This window comes from Ailuropoda melanoleuca, chromosome 4 (genome assembly GCF_002007445.2).
Source record: "Ailuropoda melanoleuca isolate Jingjing chromosome 4, ASM200744v2, whole genome shotgun sequence".
NCBI lineage: Eukaryota > Metazoa > Chordata > Mammalia > Carnivora > Ursidae > Ailuropoda > Ailuropoda melanoleuca.
The window spans coordinates 74,378,406-74,398,041 of record NC_048221.1 but is presented as its reverse complement, the minus strand read 5'-3'; the positions used below and the strand labels follow the sequence as shown (position 1 = coordinate 74,398,041).

Genomic DNA, 19,636 nt, shown 5'->3' with positions numbered 1-19,636 from the left:
AATGGCTCCTAGCCCAGGTGTTCTGCTTTTCCAGGCCTCCAAGGCTGTGCAGGACACATAAACATCTGCATTGTCAACCACTTCAGAAAAACATAAGGAAAAAAAAAAGAAAAAGAAAAACATAAGAAAATCCCAGGACCAAATTTGACCACTACAGTCCCTCGTTATCTAAGAATCACTGTCTCTATTAAATAGCATTTTCACCCCTCAAACAAGTGATAGTCCCCCAACCCCAGTACACATTGCTGTCAGAGTTACAATGCCATCACCAGCCACAGAGAGGGCAAGGATTCAGTGCGATCTGGGGTTATAGGTAAGAAGGAGCCCAAGGAGAAACCTGGCTTCCTTCCGTTGTCACCAGAGTGTGAGGAAGTTCATATCAGTTTCTGCGGGCCCGCACAGGTGAATTGAAAACTCGGCTAGGGGAAATCCAGATGCCTGGAATCCCCTGAAGGAGTCCCATTTTGTGTCCCAATTTAACCTATCACTGAAGTCTCTCTCTTCTCTGAAGCTTAAATAAAAGTTGGGAGGAAGAAGAGCCCTGAGTAGCTCCAGTAACCAAAAGCGTGTTCAGTGATTTCAGTACGTTATCAGTAAGAACTTCCTGAACCACAAGATAGCTAAAGAAAGAAAGATTTTTCATAATGAGGGATATGGATTTCTCACATGGAGATTAATATTCCTAAAGTGTTTGAGTTAAAACCTATTCCAAAGTAGAGGGATGCTTTCTAGAACTATCAAGAGCAAATTACCAAAAAAGAATAGGATAGAATACAACAGAAAAATGCAATTGATACAATAGGAAAAGACAGGCTGGAAACACAAATATAAATGAAAAAGACCTGAAAATTTAGTTCCGGCCCCTACATCTTTAAACAGGAGTCTTTAGAGCAACGTCTTTTGTAGTGTTAGGGGCTTTAAAGTTCTGACAATCTTCAACAGCTAAAAGTGCTACCAATAAAGACAAACTCAATATTTTTTTAATGTGCAAATAGTCTTTGCAAAGTGCCTTTCTACGGCGTATATCTTTATGCCTTAATAACAATCTCTTTTATTCACTCTCTGCCCACATCCCCACCCTGCCCCAAATCACAGGAGCATCTGTAACACAGGCATCCGAAAGCTTCCAGATGTTACAAAGATCTTCTCCTCTGAATTTAATTTCATTCTGTAAGTACGAGGCTGATTGCTATGTGCGACAGTTTCCTATTTGCAGCTAAAATTTGGAAAGTAAATATTTCTCATTTTATTCCTCCAGGGAAATTTGTGATAACTTACACATAACCACCATACCAGGAAATGCTTTTCAAGGGATGAATAACGAATCCATAACACTGTGAGTAAACTCCCAAATTCACGTTCTGCCATACAGGCTCCTGCTATTCTTGCTCCTAGTTTGAGGTGAGCTCTCTCTCATCTTTAACCACGTTCCTCATTCACCGGTAACGTTCTTTACAACCTAAAATGCTAAGGGTGAGAGCAGTTGTGCGGGATTGCAGCTGGATCATGTGTTCACACAACCACCAACCAACCCATTCGGTTTAAAATGAATCAGATGGGCCCTGAGGATGGACAGTGATCAAATTTCCAACCGATGAAATTGTTCACTGCATCAATGGCACACTTTGAAGCTGAGAAGAGACAGCTGGGAGGGAAACGGCTGCCCTGATTCAAAGAGCACAGAAATTTCAAGTTTCAAATGAGAAGTTTGGAAAGATATTCTTCAAGTAGGTAGGATAGTTGATCAATAGACCCTGCATTCGCTCTCTTACTCTCTCTTGCTCTGATTTTTTTACTTTGTTTCTGAAGAGTACCATCTATACCCATTCCCTACATCCCTTAATACTTGAAAATAGTGTCTTTTTCTTTGACGATCACTCATCAGGTTACCCTTTTTATGCTCTCTCCTAAGGCCTTGCTATTCAAAGTATGGCCCATGGACCAGCATCTGCTGCACCTGCCAAGAGCTGGTTAGACACGCAGACCCTCCACACTCAGAACCACTGACTCGGACTCTGCGAGTTCCCAAGTGATTCACACGCACAGAAAGTTCACAGGCCACTGTGCTAGGATAACCCAACCTATTCTCTTCACTGTTCATCTGCCTCACTTCCTTCCCTCTGGGACCCCTGCCGTCCGCACGTTGGGCACCCACCTTTGCCCCACCATTCAGAAGGAGGCTTCTGGGCACCATGTCTCACTTATCTCCAAAGTCCAGTGACCCGTACTCAATTCTTTTCCCCACATCCATATCCCTCTCACTCTTCGCGCTTTGGTTACAGCCCATGGCAGGGTTGTAATGAGTCAATAAATGAGCTTGCCCGTAAAGAAAGAAAGAGCATGCATCGAAGGACCCCAAAATGAGGAGATAGTTGTGAAGCAAGAGAAGAGACCATCTCAGAGGACTCTCTTTTATATCATGGATTTTTAATATTGGTATCACTGTACATTGCCTTTGAATAGTACTTTTTATTTTGTGTAGGTATAATTCCACACATATAATTGTCATGTTACAAAGCTCTAGCCCATGTGCCTCCACCCCAGAGTATGTAGTGAAAGGAATACAGAGCAGCAACCAAAAAAAAAAAAAAAATCTTTTTTTCAAGATAAATTCTTTACTTGCAGCTCTTAAACAACAGGACAGAGACAGGAGATCCTAGAAAATCTTCTCACAGTCTTTCTGGTCCTCTACTTGCCTCACACACTGAAGCTCTTCCAGCTCTATTTATAAAGTATTTCCAACTCTCCATGCATGTATCTAGAACTACTCATTTATCACATTCCCCATCAGAGACAGAGCAAAGACGGCATGGGGAGGTACCACAGACCTTAGGATTTGGGGTCTTCCTATGCCTTTAGTGAGAACACAAAAGATATACAATTCATGTTCCCAGGTTGCTCAGAATCTCAATTATGAGGAAATAGAGAAATTATGGGGGCAACCCTGAAATAATGAAAGAATAATACAAACCAGTAGATATTCACTGTGAGAGTTTATGTTATGCAGAAATGAGAAGTCTTGGAGAAGTCCTCTTGGGCTGGAGAAGTCAGAGGAGGCTGCACGGTGGAGCCAAGACTTGAGTTAGACCTTGTAGTTTCAGCAACATTGGTATGGGTAAATGTGATAATTGCAGCTAATATTTATACAGCACTTAGTAAAGGCCTGCACTGTTTTTAAGTACTTTTTTAAAAACTCATTTACATTTCACTGCAACGCTGTAAAGTAGGGACTATCAGTACCATTTTTAGATGAGGAAACCAAGGTACTATGAGGTTAAGTAATTTGCCCAGGGTGAAGATTTAGACCCTTCTGGCTCCAGAATCAGTCTTAACCATTACATGGTACCATACACCGAGAAAAGGGGAGTGAGTAGTCTAAGTGAAAGGAAATCATGAGCAAAAGCATGGCTGTGGGAAAGAGGACAACAGGATATGTCTTACTGATTGGGGAGTACACACCCAGCTTAAGAAACAGGAAATAGGTTTAGCTAAATGGCAGGGGTGGAGGGGACAATGGCTTGCTGAGTCTTGAATGTTGGAATAAAGGATTAAAAGCTTAGAAGTAACTCTGACAAAAGTAATAAAAAGAAACCACCCAATAGAGTAGCCTTTATTCAAAGATCACAAATATCCAAGACTTCGAATTTGACCTAAATCTAAAAATAATCAGGACCCAAATGGTACCAGTCCCAGGTAAATGTACAGCCATAAGAATGAAGTGGAAATGGAATGAATGAAAAGACAGAAGACGTGGAGAACGATCAGCAAGAAAACAAATATTGGGATGACCCACAGGCCCCTGTCAGCTCCCCAGACTGGACCACCCCACCAAACTCAAGGAACAACCAGATTCCTTTCACTCATCACATTTCAGCATGTGCACATGAGAGCTGCACAGTATCTTTTATTATGGGGCCATTAACTTATGTTAGTTACGATTTTAAGAAGAATAGTGCCTACCAGCAGGGCATAATTGCCCCACCTCTGAAGTTAATGAGGATTGCAGATTCATCTCTCCTAGTGGGCCCGGGGGCATTGTACTTCCATCCCCCTCCTCACTCTCAGCCCTTCATCTGGAAGGGGAGTGATTAGTCATTTGCTTGGCACTTGTTCTCAGCTGAATGGGCCCTTCTGTAAGTGAAGGACCCTGCGGAGCGCCCTGTTGGAAAAAGGGTATTACACTTAAAGAGGAAAGCCTTATTTTCTCAGCTATAAAGTTCAACTCCCTAATTAGAAAAGAATGAAAGCAGGCCTTCTGTCGTCATTATTAGTAGTATTTGAGATTTTGCTTTTTGTGGAACCTTTCCTGCCCTCCCCTCACCCAAATCTTTATCAACTGTGAGCTCATTTAATGAAAACAAAACACTTCACTTGATGCTGGAGAAGCTCAGGGGGGCTAATGCTAAAACTATGCATTATACTCATGTCCCTTTATAGCCACTTTGGCTTTTCATTAAATCTCCTCAAGAGGCCACCTTGAAATGAACCCCCTGAGCGAGCAGGCTTTGGCTACACCACCTTTAAAATATTCTAGATGACTGGTCATGCCAGTATCAAAAAAGAGACAACTTTGATTCATGTCTGGACTTCACAAAAAAAAAGGAAAGGTCATGGCAACTAATTCTCAGGAAAAGAATGCCTGGCAAAGATGGCAAGATTCCAGGGTGCACCTGTGATAAGCCACACTAAAAGGACTGCTGGGTGTTGAAACAGAAAGCCTGGGTTCTAGTCCTGGGCCTGTGTCTAATGACCCTTCGTCAACTTATACCACCCACGCATGGCTCTGTCTCTGAGTACCCAATGGGATTATTGATATCTCCTTGTGCAAATTCAATCACATCGTGTCAAATACATGGCACCACCATGATTAAAAGCAAATATTCAGCAATCCAGCTGTTTAAGACCATCCTGAAAACACCATGTCTCATCATCTCTTTTTAAATATTTTTTATTTTAAAAATGTTCAATGGACAAGTAGAGTCACTTTCCATTTGTCTTTCCAATAATACCGCTATACATCTTACCAAGATTTACCAACTATTAGCAGCTTGCCACACCCACCCCATCTCTATATATGTAAGTATATACAACACATTTCCTTTTGGCCAAACCATCCAAAAGAAGTTTATAGATATGATGATACTTCATACCTTAAACACTTCAGCATGTTATCTCCCCAAAACAGGGACATTCTATATAACTACACCATTACACCTCCCCCCCACCAAAAAATAAAAACCATGAATTTAATGACATTGTCCAACCTATAGCCCACATTCCAATAAAAATGTCCTTTATAGAATTTTTTTTAACTCAGAATGCAATCAAAATTTTATTCATTGCACATACGCATTAGTCCTCCCAACACCGCCTCCTACACCACCAAGATCTGCTCCCCCACTTTCCTCTGTTCTGAATGACACCAACTCCTTGAAGGAGCCCAGGCCAGTTGTCTGGATTCATCTGACTGTGCTGTCAGGATTAGATTCAGGTCAACATTTCTGCAAGAACACTGCAAAGGGCATTCTGTGTCTCTCCCAGGGCATCAAACCAGAAGATACATCATGCCATGCTCCTTGGCCATTTAAAGTGTGACTGCCAGACATCTTCATTGTAAGGGCACATTCTTCCCTTTGTCATTAATAATAAACCATAGTGGGATACTTTGAGTTGGTGCAACTAGCCCATTGGCCAACAGCCCTTCTTCTAATGCTTTCAGCATCAACTGATTATTCGGTTATTATGCAAGGAGTTACAAAATGGAAGTTTTAAGGTTCATCATTCTTCTACATTTATTACCAGCACTCTTCTGTAAAAAGAAGAAGAAGAAGAAAAAGAAGAAGAATCATCCTCTCCTTCTCTCTCTCTCTTTTTTAAGTATCACTGTGGAAGTAGATTTTTCAAAAATTTTATTCAATATATTATAATCCATTGCTGTCATCATTCTTTTGGATGCCTGTCATCTTTTTCTTATTACGTATGGTAAAGTCATATAAGATGACACGAACTTGGCTGAGGGGAACTTGAAGGGAAACATAACAACTCAGTGCGGCTGAAAAGCAGGAGGTATGCCCATATCAGAGAGAGGATTCCCTTGCCATTGAGACTGTGAGCCCCACAGAAACGGGGGACTTCTGATGAACATTCAAAACTAGGGTCATGGCCGCATATAGAGATCGGCCTGGTGACAGTGACCGGTGACAAGTTATCCATACAACCACGGCCAGGGCGTGCACTCAAGAAGTATCTTCATACACTTCATACACAGGAATTATTCAGGTATAAAAGGATGCCAGCAAAACACCACAGGGAGAAGAAAGTGGTGAATTTAGGATCCCTGTTCTTTAGGTAGGTGTCTGTATAGTCATTTCATAAAAAAATTTGCTTAAAGATATATCACCATGCAGCATATTTTCTAAAATAGAAACCCTGAGGCCACTTTTTGAGACCCTGCAGATCTGCAGACACAAATTAAGCTTTCTTCTTTAAAATCATCCCAAAACTAGGTGGTTACATGATCCAAAAGGGAACCACGGCCGACCATCTAATACTGTTAATATAACCCTAGAAATGCTTTTAGAGCCCCAGGAATATTTGGAGTTTGTTTCAAGGCAGCATTCAGAATGAGAGTATCATCTGTGATTAAGTTCTAAAGCCTGAACCTTATTTTGAATAAAAAGGTGACATTCTCTCTTTTTGAATCACAATTACTGACATTTGAATAGAGAACATAGACAATGCTTTAAAGTAAGGTGCAGCTATTGTAATACAGGAGAAGGGGGAAAAAATCATTTCTGTGCTTGTGACAGCATCCTCAAGGCAAAGGGAGCCGTCCTCATTTAATTCTGACACCATGATGTTCTGGGGAAAAAGTTATCTGAAGTGACTCTCCAGATGTTTTAAGGGGCATTTTAAAGCATTGTGCAGGCCTGACAGCAGGAGGCCTCCCACTCACATTCATAAGTTCTCCAAAGTAAGAAAGCCACTGTTTTAATCTAAACAAAGGAACACATTCTATTGTGTGCAACTGGTAAGAACAAAGCTGAAGAGCAGCAGCTGAAAAGGAAACAGCGAGCCCCATTCTTTGGAAAGTCAGGACAAGGAGGACCCAGAATATTAGAAAAAAGAAGACCTGAAAAATGTCCCAATACAAGCATGTCAATGATGCTAACACAGACCAAAGATGTTTGAGGGCCTCTGGAGAGTGAGTGCATGTGAGGCAGCCCAGGCCACTAAACTGACCTGCTCCACCAAGAACAGGAAGGTCCCTACCCCAGTGGACAACAGTTCAATTAAATGGACTGCTACATTTCATGGAAATCCTGTCCAGAGCATGGCAAGGGAGACCCTCTCCCTCTATTCTGGTCAGAGAGATGGAGCTACTATAAAATATAATAATAATAATAATAATAATAATAATAATAATAATAATGGCAACACATTAAGCATTTACTGTGTTCCAGGACTTATTTCTACATGCTTCACATATGTTTAGCATTTTAATCCACCCAACAGCCTTTTGAGGTCGGTACTATTCTTATCATCCCTATTTTCAGATTAGGAAATTAAGACACAAAGATGTTAAGTAACGGCCTAAACTAATTTAGCCAGTAAGTAGTGAGCTGGGATTCAAGCCCCGCAGTTGGGTTGACGACTTGCAGCTGCACTTAGAGCAATGGCATTGTAAGGCCCACTAAAATATATATATATAAAATCGTAATATGTATCAAAACTAGAATCAGGACAGCACGTAACTCTGATGGGGAATGGGCATCCAGACAACTGATGGCAGCTTTGCTTTGTTCAAAACAGAGTAGGAGCTACTTTTTCTCAGTTCACTATGCATGTAGCTCCATCACTTAGAAGGTAGGGAAAGCAGTAAGGGAACCAGACTCTGGACTCAGTTCTGTCCAGCAGACCATTTGATCTGCGCGTGGAAATGATGAGAGCTGTATCATCCTATGCGGTACCCTAGGACAAGGGGCCCCAAAGTGGCATGCCCCAGCTCCTGCGAGAGCTTTTTATAAAAGTGCACATTCCGGAACACCACTACCAGATTCTGATTCCACAGCTCTGCAGGGCACCCGCCCGGTGGGTCTGAGTCTGCGTTTCTGGCAAGAAGCTCCAGTTGATTCTGAGTCACTGAATGAAGGGCAATGCTTCGACAAACCCTGGCCGAGACTCTAAGAAATCCAATTTCAAAGAAGTTCGGAGAAAAGTCTGATACGATTCCTTCATCTACAAGAGATTGCTGTAAAGGAATTCAAACCCCCAAATGATAAGGGACTGCCAAAGAATCATAGTCTAAGTGTGAAATTAAAAAAAGAATTCTTTCTTTGAGCTGCTAAGGAGGCAAGAAGGTTGTACGTAATTACACAAAAGAGATAAACCAAGTAACTATCCCCTCAAATTCTAGAAAATCTCACTTGAGTATTACATCATGGTTCATGAAGAGCTTACACAAATAATTCTAAGACTGTGATTTTCAAACGTGCTTGGATGACTATGGTTTATAGTAAGAAATTCATCTTTCATATACCCATTTGTTCATCCAATTCATTTAACGTATATTTACTGTAATCCTCCCAAGGGCCAGGCACTGTTCTAGACGCAGGAGATTCTGTAAGAAGCAGAACAGTTTGCAATCCTTGCTCTCCTGAAGCTTACATTCTGCTGGGGAAGGCAGATGATGAACGAGTATGATATAATCACACGTCAGATGCCGATAAAGCCACAGAGGAAACACAAATCTAGGGGGGATGGGAACGTGGGAATGCTGGGAGTTTAATGGGCAATGAGGAAAGCCTGCATGAAGAACATGACATCAAGCACAGCCCTGCAGGAGGAGGAAGAGGGGCCATGTGGCTATCTCAGGGAAGAAAAATGAAAACAAAGAGTGAAACTGCTGTGCTGGACGTAGCCCGAGACAGTGTGTTCTGGTCCCATTTCTGCCAATGGTGGGCTTTATTTAGACAAGTCACTTTCCTTTCTGAGCTTCTTCCCTTCTTTGTAAAATGAAGGTGTGCCACTTGATCCTCTCCAAGCTCATTCCTGGCTCCAGCATTTCCCAACAGCTGTCTTGAGAAGCCTCTTACGTCTTATATTAGGCAGACGTATATGTATCTATATATGTGTATGTATACTTTTATGTACATATAACATAGAAAAATGGTGGAACAAATTCCATAAATAGTACTACCCTAATTACATGCAACACACTCCAATATTTTCCATTTTGTCCTATTCTGTTCTATTTCATTTTGTTAAATGCTGATTGCATCCAACTAAACTGATTTCACTATCCGCTAATTGGTCTTAAAGAACCACTTACAGGCATCGAAATCTTCTTGGCTAGGGAGCCAAATACGGCATCAGCAAAAAAAAAAAAAAAAAAAAATCCTTTTCCAAGGAAAAGAAAAGCTAAGTCAGTACTGGAGCCTTCCTCTGCCCCGCATTTCAGCCTCTCCGAAAGCCCGCATGCCACACAGGCCTATACAAGTAAAGGCAAGACTTGAGAGTTAGTCAAATGGCTCTGGCCACTAATTCTGCTTCTACCCCGACTTCCTTTAACCTTGAGCAAACTGCACCACAACAGTGAGACTTGGAAATGATAATGAGGATAAGTCACAGGATACATGTAGAATGACTGATCAAGTATCTGGCTCTTAAGAAACACTGAATAAACAAACCAATCGGTGATGGTGCCGCTGGTGGAAGTGAAACCAAACTAGAGCAGAAACAAAAACAAAGCAAAACAAAACCAAAAAACCAGCTCCACTCACCAGCTCCTTAGAATCCAAAAGGTTAGAGAAACAGAGCTAGATTTTGTGAATGCCAGTAATTATCTCAGGAAAAAAATGTCACAGAAGGAAGAATGTGTGATTCCAAAATGTGCTGCTTTTACTGCTAAATCCTCTCTCCTCTCACTTCAGCAAACTATATGGAAATGGGTTTGAAGAAATACAAAGTCATGCCTTCAACGGGACGACGCTGATTTCCCTGTAAGTATGTGCTTATTTCCCCAGCTCATGAATAAAAATGAAATATTACTCTAGCTACCAGATCACATTCAATCTTCAGCAACTAAGTCAGGACAAAAATAAACTTTCAAGTGGCTAGTCCTCAGTGTTTCACTCATGTTACTAGGCAACTGGCTGGCTAGAAACCCCAGAGCCCCCTGATTTCAAAGATAGATGCAGGCTGGAGACATTAAAGTTGACAGTTTGCTAAAATATTCAACACCCTACTTTAGTCTCATCTCTCAGCCTCCCTCTCTAGCCCCCTCACTCAGGTTAACGGTGTGTTAGAAGCAGCATGATTTCAGTGAAGAAATTCTTCCCCCAGGCCCACTGCAGAGAAATTGGGTAACCCCAGTTACCAGCCTAATCAGCCACAACAGGCCCTCTCACAGTCCCATCCCCCTACTGCTAAGGGGGTTATGGAGTGCATTTTTCACAGGGTGAGGGGGCCTGGTGCTTTCCCCATATCCTGCCCTGGTCCCCAGCGTTCACAGCTTTAACTCAAGGAGAGCATCCCTACCAACTGCTTCGTTCATTGTTCCCCACCTCTCTTTCCTTCCATGGCTCCTTTCCTGAAAGAGTGGCTCCTTCACTAAACCTCCTGGGTTGCAGCCTTTGGAACCATAGCAGGTATGGAGTAGGTGACGATCACCCTACAGTTGGGTATAATGGAAACTAAGAGTACCTGAAAAGCTCAACTGAAGCCAAAATTAAGGAAAACCAATGAAAAGGTTTTTATAATGAGTTGTATAATCCACAGTCTATATCAGGGCTTTTCAGACTTTAACACACATAGAATAACATGGAGACTGTTAAAACATAGATTCCTAGGCCCCACCCCCAGACACTTTGCTTCAGTGGGTCTAGGGTAGGGCTTGTAGGAAATGACAAGCTCACAGGAGATGCTGATGTTGCCCGTCTCAAGTTGAGCAGCATAAGTCTATACAATATACTGTTCATTTTAACTATACATATGAAGCAAAGACTCTATGATACTGACACCATGCTACCGAGCGTGGTGGTGAAGAGAACAGATCTAAGGGTCACTGACTGGGCTTCAAACCCCAATGCCAATAGTTATCAGCTTGGCCTTGAGCAAGTTACTTAACCTATCCCAGCCACAGTGTTCTCAGCCATGAAACAGAGCCACTAATAGGCTGGTCTTGAGGACACCCCCACCAAAATGAAAAGGTCTGTCTTGAATCCTCAGTACCTAACCCAGTGCTCAGAGTATGTGCTCATTTATTATTTCTTACATTGCACAGTTCATTGACTACAAATGAACGAATGAATGATAAATAAGATTATATTTTTATGATATAGCCTGAGTCTGGCACGTACCAAGTGCCTGAAAAATGGTACCTTCCTATCGTGGAGTAAATGTTCCTTCATTTTCTTGTTGACTTGAACGTAACGAAGAGCCAATTGAATGTTTCTGCCAAATTCAAATTGTATCCTCTCCTGGCACAGTACTTTCAGATGCCTCATTCACTCGACAAGGGTTTGCCAGGCATCAGCTGTGTTTGAAGGAACATGCTATATTTGGGGTGGAAATGAAGATGAATAAGCCCTGGTGTTTGCCCCACAGGAGCTCACAGCCTCAGAGGAAGCATCGCCAAATGGTATATAAACTGTACACTAAGTAGTAACTAAAACAGAAGGCAAAGCGTGATGCCTCCCCTGAGAGAAGCAGAGTCCTCTGGGATTTCAAAGGCAGAAGAGAAGAAAATTAGAGAAAGCCTCATGAGAGACATAGGCTTTGAACTGGGCCTAAGTCAGACAGGCAAAGAGAGAAGGAAAATGCATTCCAAGCAGAGGACAACAAAGAGAATGGCCAAGAGGAGGAAGCATGTGTTCATAGAACAGCACATAGTACCTTTTAGAAAGTTCTAGATGTGGGCTAGGGATGAAGCAGGAAGGGCCTCAGATGCCACCATGAAGAATTTGGATTCTCTTCTGTAGAAAATGAGAAGCTGTTGAAAGTTCTGGGATGCAACGTGTGAGGGGTACTTAAAGAAGGTTCATCTGTTAGCAGAAAGGACAGAAGTTGGGGGTGGGAGATGCAGGGCTAAGGACAGACACCGGGTCTCTGAATAGAGGGGTAACTGAAGGACTTCGTGGCTGAGGTCACCCAGATGAGTGGGGAAATAAGAGAACTGAATATAAAATTGGGGGACAATAAGAGAGGAAGAAGAAGAGAAACCAGAGCAAAAGCAAATCCAGCAGAATACATCTTGGGGAGGTCAGGGACAACAGGACTTCAGGACAGAGGGCCTTGGTCAGCAGTGTCGCAGCTGCTTCAGGGATGCCAAATGGCTGTGAACTTCAGAAAGTCCAACTAGTCAAGATTCTGTATCTTCCATACCTCACTCTTGCAAGAAAGAGGAAACCAAGAACACAAATCAGTTTGCCAAGAATACAAATCAATTTCATTCATTTATTCATTCAATAAACATTTATTAAGAATCGCCGATGTATTAGGCACACATTAGGAGCTGGGTCTTAGATGGCAGAGTGGAAAGAGTCCCTGCCCTCATGAAGTTTATCTTCTAGCAGAAGACACAGACAAAAAGACAAGTAAATAAATGAAGATATTGCAGACAGGGATATACCCGATGAAGGAAATAACCCGTTACTGAGATCTCCGAGAGTACAGGGGCTGACTGACTTTAGGTTAGGTGCCCAGGGACAGCCTCGCCAAAGACATGATATTTAGGCTGAGCCTAGAGGGTGACAAAGAGTCCACTATGGCAACAGTGAGGGGAAGTACGTCACAGGAAGAGGAAGCAGGATGTGCAAAGAAAAGCAGTTGTAAGCTCCAGGAATCTACAGGAGGCCAGTGTGGCTGGAGGGTCACCAGCAAGGGGAAACAGATATGAGACAAACCTGGAGATGAAACAGGAGCAAATCATGCATAACTCAGAGGCAATGGAAGAGTCTGAATTCTCTTCTACGAGCAAGGAGGCCCACCGAAGGATCGAAGCAAGGAAGGGGAAGTAGGTTTTAAAACCACCAAGCAAATTTTCAAACTATACATTCAACCAAACTGTACATTCAACCCAGTTTCTGACACCTTCCCCATAAATGGGCCTGTCCAAAGTTGTTCAGAATAATGACACTAAAGCCCTCGAACTTCCTATTTACCAAGGCAAGACAGGATGGAAAGAAGCAGCACCAGGTTGTCCTTGGACACCTCTAGGGTTCTAAGAGTCAATCCCTACCATTCCCAGAGCACCCCACTTATGAAGATTCTGGGTGGAGTTTGGGAGTTCTCCCACTGTGCTCCAAGAGGTTATCCTACTGTGCTACTCATACCTGGAGGGCTGTGTCACTTGGGAACATGAAAGTGACCCACAGGAAAATGTGGTAGACCAATTTAATTTTAACTGAGTTACATAATGCAGAGTTATCTGTACACAGAAAGATCTGAGTTTTAATAAAACATGTGAGATGCTCTGTCATGAAATTTGAACAATTAATTTGACCTGGCTGACATGAGGATTATTTGCTCACAGAGCCCCATTTCTATGATTTATGACCATAACAGAACATAATTAAGACAAACCAAATCAGGAAGAAGAGCCATGGAAGTTTGTAAAGGAAATATTCTTTGATTTAGATTTTAAACAGCAGTTGACTCTGACAACCTCATCTCTTTGAAAGTGGAAACACACCCAAGGGATGGAACTGAATGAGACTGACGGGTGCCTTCTGATGGAAAGGCTGAGGATTTCCAAGGAAACCGTGGAGTAGAAGCACGTGGAAAACAGCCACACAGGGAGCGAGATGCAGGGGGGTTTGCAGTTTTGTTTTGTTTTTTAAAGATTTTATTTATTTACTTATGTGACAGAGAGACAGCCAGTGAGAGAAGGAACACAAGCAGGAGAATGGGAGAGGAAGAAGCAGGCTCCCACCGGAGGAGCCCGATGTGGGGCTCGATCCCGGAATGCCAGGATCACGCCCTGAGCCAAAGGCAGACGCTTAATGACTGCGCTACCCAGGCGCCCCTTTTCGCAGTTTTTAAATGGCAGGCGTGATGTGGAGACATGCAGAAAGACAATGAAGATGTAGAGCTAGGAGACAAGCCAGGATGCCTAAGCACCCTGCAGGGGGTGGGGACAGCGGGTGTCGGGTATTTGTTTTGCTCTGTAACATTCTAACGGTGGCGCAGAAGAATCATGCTCCCATGCTTGAAACCACCACACCAACAATGGATGCATGTTCCAGAATGCTCTTTGAGGCACCACTCTTTTCTTGTAGAAAGAAAGTGCTCCAAAGAAGGCTGGCAAGCCTGAGCCCAGGGACTCCTCTCCCAGCTGCCTTGCCCACCCAGAGAGGGGCCTGGGCATGGAGACACCAGGGTCAAGGCCCAGAGAGGAGGCTGCTCGGCAGCGCCAGGCCAAGCTAGCTGTTCCTAAGCAGTTCACCCCGAGCTGCCCGGAGCCCCCGGGGACAGAAGCGTCAGGTAGCTACCGCATAGCAGCGCTTGGTTGTGCTACACCTTAACAGCAGTGGCTGTTTTGTTTCCACAACGTGCCCACCTGGTGACAATCATATACCCAGCACAGGACCCCGTGCGGGGCGCGCAGGGTGCGGGGCAATTTTCTACACAGGCCGTTCTTCCTCCCCTTTCCTACCCACGGAGAATGCATACCCGAGAGAAAAAGAGTACAATTCCCACAATGAAAGGGGTATCTTCGAATAGACCCCCCTTTTTCTTTCGAAGTCAAGTATCTGCAGACTTCAGTAGATGACCACCAGCCAGCTCCGAGACCTGCAAGGTCAGGGCGGCTGAGCGCGGACACGAGCAGGCTGCACCTCGGCCCTTCAGCCTTGAGCGCTGCCGCGACATTTTCACCCTCGCGCAGCGGTGTGCAGCCACCTCGCTTAGCTCCGGGACAGGAGGGGGAGAGCACGTGAAGCTGCAGGACAACACACTCTACCTTGCAGGGGAAGGGTGGAGCCAGACACGCACTCCAGCAACTGGACGATGTGCCCGGCCCCTGCATGTCTTTTTCCGCTTTTCCTATAGTCCCCCTTCTCCCGCTAACGCTGAGCACCACGCAGGCAGGCTGCCCCAAACGTGTGTCCGTGCAGCCGTGACTGGTGACACATGAAAGTGTGGACTCCACTAAGGACGCCGTCCTTCCCCACAGGGAGCTCAAGGAAAATGCCCACCTGGAGAAGATGCACAATGGAGCCTTCCGGGGGGCCACGGGACCTAGCATCTTGTGAGTACAGTGGTGCTGCCTTCCCTACCCACCCAGGCCTGCTCAGGGTGTCCAGCCACACTGTCCCCAGGCCGGTCCGTGGAGATTCAGCCTCCGCATGTGAAAGGGCTGCCATGAACCAGTAACACAAACTGGGAGGGCTTACGTGACAGAAATTGTCTCCATTCTAGAGCCTCGAAGTCTGAACTCAAGGTGTCAGCAGGCTCATTCCTCCTGAGGGCTGTGAAGGAGGGATCTGTTCCGGGGCCCCCTCCTTGCTGCTGGTTGTGCCTTCTGGTTGTGACAACATAACTCTCGCCTTCGCATGGCATTCTCTGTGTGTACCTGCCTGTCTCTAAATGTCCCTCTTTTTATAAGGACACCAGTCATACTGGGTTTGGATTCATCCTAATGACCTCATTTTAACATGATATACCTCTGCGAAGACCTCGTGTCCAAATAAAGTCACATTCTCAGGTACTGGGGGCTTAAGACTTCCACATTTGAAATTGGGAGAGACACAATTCAATCTACAACACCATGTATGGAGGGCTGCCCACCTGGCATCCACTCATGGACATGCGAAGGTCAAAGATCTGACTTGCCCCTGGCGCTTGTCTGGACAGAGCTGAGCTGCTGTGTCAGCAAGCAGCAGAGCCACTCTACTTCCAACCCGGCCAATGTTGACTTCTGACTGTGTCTAGTTCCCAGCCCACTGCTGTCAACCCCTGACTTCACCTACACCCCAGCTCCTGCCAGTATCCATTCGGACTCCACTGCTTAATTCCTGCAACCATCAACCCCTGACTGTTTCCTCCCTATTTCCCACCACTCAACTTCCTAACCTCTGCCGCTCTCAGTCCTAACTCTCTCTCTACTCTCCACTCGACCTCCTGATTTTTGCTCCCACTACCTCATGGCTCATGCCCACTGCTTTCTCTGCTGTGTCTCAGCTTCTGCCACTCTACCCACCCCCGGGTCCTTGTCTGTATGTCTCATATTCAGAGCACGCCAGACTCACAATCGTACAGGTTGGTTGAGACTCCGCAGTGTAGCACACCCTGTAGGCGGAGCTCCTAAGCAAGCCGACTCTGACCCAGCCACTGGACAGCCAGCCAAACAGAGTTGCCTCCAGGTCAAAGTGTATGATGAAGTTAGTATGGTCACAAGACATCCTGCCTGAAAGTCCTTGCTTGAAGAGCTGCTTGGTCCACTTGCTTAGAAATGACTGTGAGCAATAGAGACACCTGCACTGTCTTGTCCAGAACAGTCTGACCAGACTAGTCTTATTTCACAAGCAGCTGTTCTCATTACACCCTTACGGTGTAAGTGGTGTCTAGAAGTGTTCCTTCCACCCACAATCCAAAAATATTTCCCCCACCGGCCTTCCACTGAGACTGAAAATATATTATCAGAGATTTACTCCTTTATAATGAGCCCTTGCCTTTTCCAGAATCCTAAATTAAAATATATCCCCCCAGCAAAACACACACACACACACACACACACACACACACACACACCAAAAAAACCCGCCTGCAAAGAGTTGTGTGCTCTATCCCTAACATATCCAAGATAATTCCATAAAGCAGGATGAGAGCACTGGTTACCTCAATCAATAAGGACACAAAAGCAGCAGGAGTCTGAAGCCCCTGAGGTAAATTCTGCTGTCCTGACTGTTCCACCAATGGTGTACACTAGCTCTGTGTTGTCAAGTTCATCTATCAGTCACCTCTTGATCCCCTTCCATGTGCTGGGAACTAAGTATTGAGACAATCTCCTCAAGCGGGCTATGCTACTGGAAAAATTTCATGGGGCATCAGCAGCAACCACCTAGGAGATGGGCAGGATTTTAAAATTTCCACTGACTTGTCTTCTTCCTCACATTAAACTTGTTTGGATTTTTCTCGGACATTGCCTCAAGTCTAGAAAAACCAAAGAGTTTGGGACCTTGTTTACAAGACCTAAACTTTCCACACAGCTCTGTTTGCATGGCCAACTGTTTGCTTGCTTTGGACGGATGAATCAGTTTGCCTTTAGACAATGTGCAGTCTGCTTCCCAGGTAGATGATGGCTAAGGCCATGCAGCAGCTCTTAATAGTATAACCGGCCTGTGCTTAGTGAAAACCTACCCCGCAGGGCTTGATCAGTCAAAGACGGAGGCATCTGAAGCTCTGAATATCTCCCCCCGGGAGAGAGCACAAAAGCTGATGTCACTGCATGTGCCTGCTGTCTCATAAAGCAATAGTTATTTCATGTCTGGTAAGTGGAGAAAGGGAGAGGGATGGAGAGAGGGAGAAAAGGATGTGGGGGAGGCAAGAGAAATGCTATGGCAGGTATAAGGAGTTACACTCAGCCTTGAAAGGAATAATGGGGTGCATATGAGGGGAAAAACACAGCATTGTTGTTGTTGTTGTTTTGTTGTTGTTGTTTTAATTTCAATCTTAATGAGAGTAACCGAATGGAGAATTAGGGGGAAAACAAGATGGGGAAAAGATTCCTCAGAACCTAAAACAATGCTATTATTGAGAGGAGGTTTCATTCTATGAATCAAATGTATAAAATATGTAAACAAAAAGGCTTGCTCCCTTCTATTTTTCAGGGATATTTCTTCTACCAAATTACAAGCCTTGCCTAGCTATGGGCTGGAGTCCATCCAGACACTCATTGCCACATCATCCTATTCTCTGAAAAAACTGCCATCAAGGGAAAAATTTACCAACCTTCTGGATGCCACACTGACTTACCCCAGCCATTGCTGTGCTTTTAGAAACTTGCCAACAAAAGAGTAAGTAAAAAACAAAAGGTAGAGCCTGCCAAGCTGTGGCAGAAACAGATTTCAAAACGGTCAACTGGTCAACATCTTCCTGCCCCTTCACTCCCTGTTCTAGATCAGCTCCACAGCCATGGGGTCACTTTCAGAGAGACAGGAAGAAAATAAGCCATCCTGTTTCCTCCTGAAAACGGATTCCAAACAGCTGATTCACCCTGCAGCTACAAGACCTTTGTAGGCTATTCTGGGCCAACAGAGTCATAACCTTAAATTAGGCTATAATTGCAGTTGCATAATGGAGTACAAAACTGACATTGTAAGGATCAATTAGCTCTAATCCTTAATAGAGAGCATCATTTTTAAAGAAGGAGGGAAGTAGGCTCAAGAGAGTAAATCTTACCTAACATCTTAATCTTTAATTTAAAAAAATGGACACAAAACTCTACAGAAGGCTTTTTTTCTTTTTTTAAAGCTATTTCTCTCCCAGCAAGAAAACCATCTTTCATTTCAGAATAGAATCCTAGCTCCCTAAGGATTAGCTTAGTGTTGGAACAAAAAGGGCATGAGCTCCTGGCTGGTTTATGTCCAGTGGGGGCACCTTACTGTTTCCACTGATACACTACAGTCCAGACTGGAAGGACAGCATGAGCAGGATTTCATTCTTTCCTTAAAGATTGTTTTCCAGACTTCTTTTTTGACTGAGATACAAACTAATACCTTTTTTTTACATCACAAACCAGGATACATGTCACATAGGTAACAAAACATGTGTGATGCGCACATATTTTTCTTGTCTGTTTTACTCTATTTCATGTGTGTTTGTGTTATTAATACTAGTCTTGATGCACTCTTTTGTGTTCATGACCCACTAACGGGTCACAACTCACAGCTGGGAAAACATTTGCCCTGAAGTGTTATTATCCAGACTAAGAAGATATTCTCAATTAATTAGATGAGGCGGGAGAAGACTGACTCTAAGATGCCGCTGTCTTTGTTTGGAATCAACCTATTTATAACGAGTCAACCAACATGTATTATTGTACATCTACTTTGTGCCTTGCAGAGGTGCATGAAGTCCTGTCTGGAAGTTTTCAGGTAACCTAGAAGACAAAGCACTCGGAGAGCCATGCACCATTAACTGAGCTTCAAGGAATATTAATTGAGCACTTATCATTTCCAAACTGCAAAAATCTGAAGATACAAAGATAAGTAAGAGCTCGTCCCACCTTCTGAGAGTCACAAACAGCTGTGTGGGGGCAACATGCAAGAGACCAATGTTTAAGGACAATAGAGCAAGTGTAATGGGAGAGCTGAGAACAGAACAGAATGCTCTGGGAGCACAGAAGTTTCTAAACAGCAACAGGACTTATGGAAGGCTTCCTGAGGAAGTGACTTCTGCTGAGCTTTGGAGAAGGAGTAGGAGTTGACTAGGCAAGTGTGGGTGAAAACCATGCCAAGAAGACAAAGTAGCTCGTGTGAAGGCACAAAGGCAAGAGACAGAGGATGAAAGTCCTTTGGAAAAACTGGAGCAAGATGCATTATGGGTACAGAGAGAAAACAGGAAGAGGTGGCCTGTGATGGGCTCTGAGTGTCAGGCCAGGTTGTTCAGAGTATGGGGAACCACAGAAGAACTC

General features: G+C 44.0%; 1 protein-coding gene across 3 annotated transcripts in view; it reads left to right on the top strand.

Annotated features, from left to right (window-relative positions):
* The window catches only part of LOC100478534 (lutropin-choriogonadotropic hormone receptor), a 43,279-nt gene extending 24,922 nt beyond the window's left edge, over nt 1-18,357 (top strand). For 2 of the 3 annotated variants that reach the window (XM_034659105.1, XM_034659104.1), the window contains 5 exons: nt 1,096-1,170; nt 1,259-1,336; nt 9,933-10,001; nt 15,176-15,250; nt 17,832-18,357. In XM_034659105.1, the coding sequence (XP_034514996.1) occupies nt 1,096-1,170; nt 1,259-1,336; nt 9,933-10,001; nt 15,176-15,250; nt 17,832-18,021 (487 nt within the window). In that variant the 3' untranslated portion in view covers nt 18,022-18,357. Of the gene's footprint in view, nt 1-1,095; nt 1,171-1,258; nt 1,337-9,932; nt 10,002-10,598; nt 10,650-15,175; nt 15,251-17,831 lie in introns of all 3 variants that reach the window. The other variant, XM_034659103.1, reaches the window with a different exon arrangement.
* Nucleotides 18,358-19,636: the final 1,279 nt, after the last annotated feature.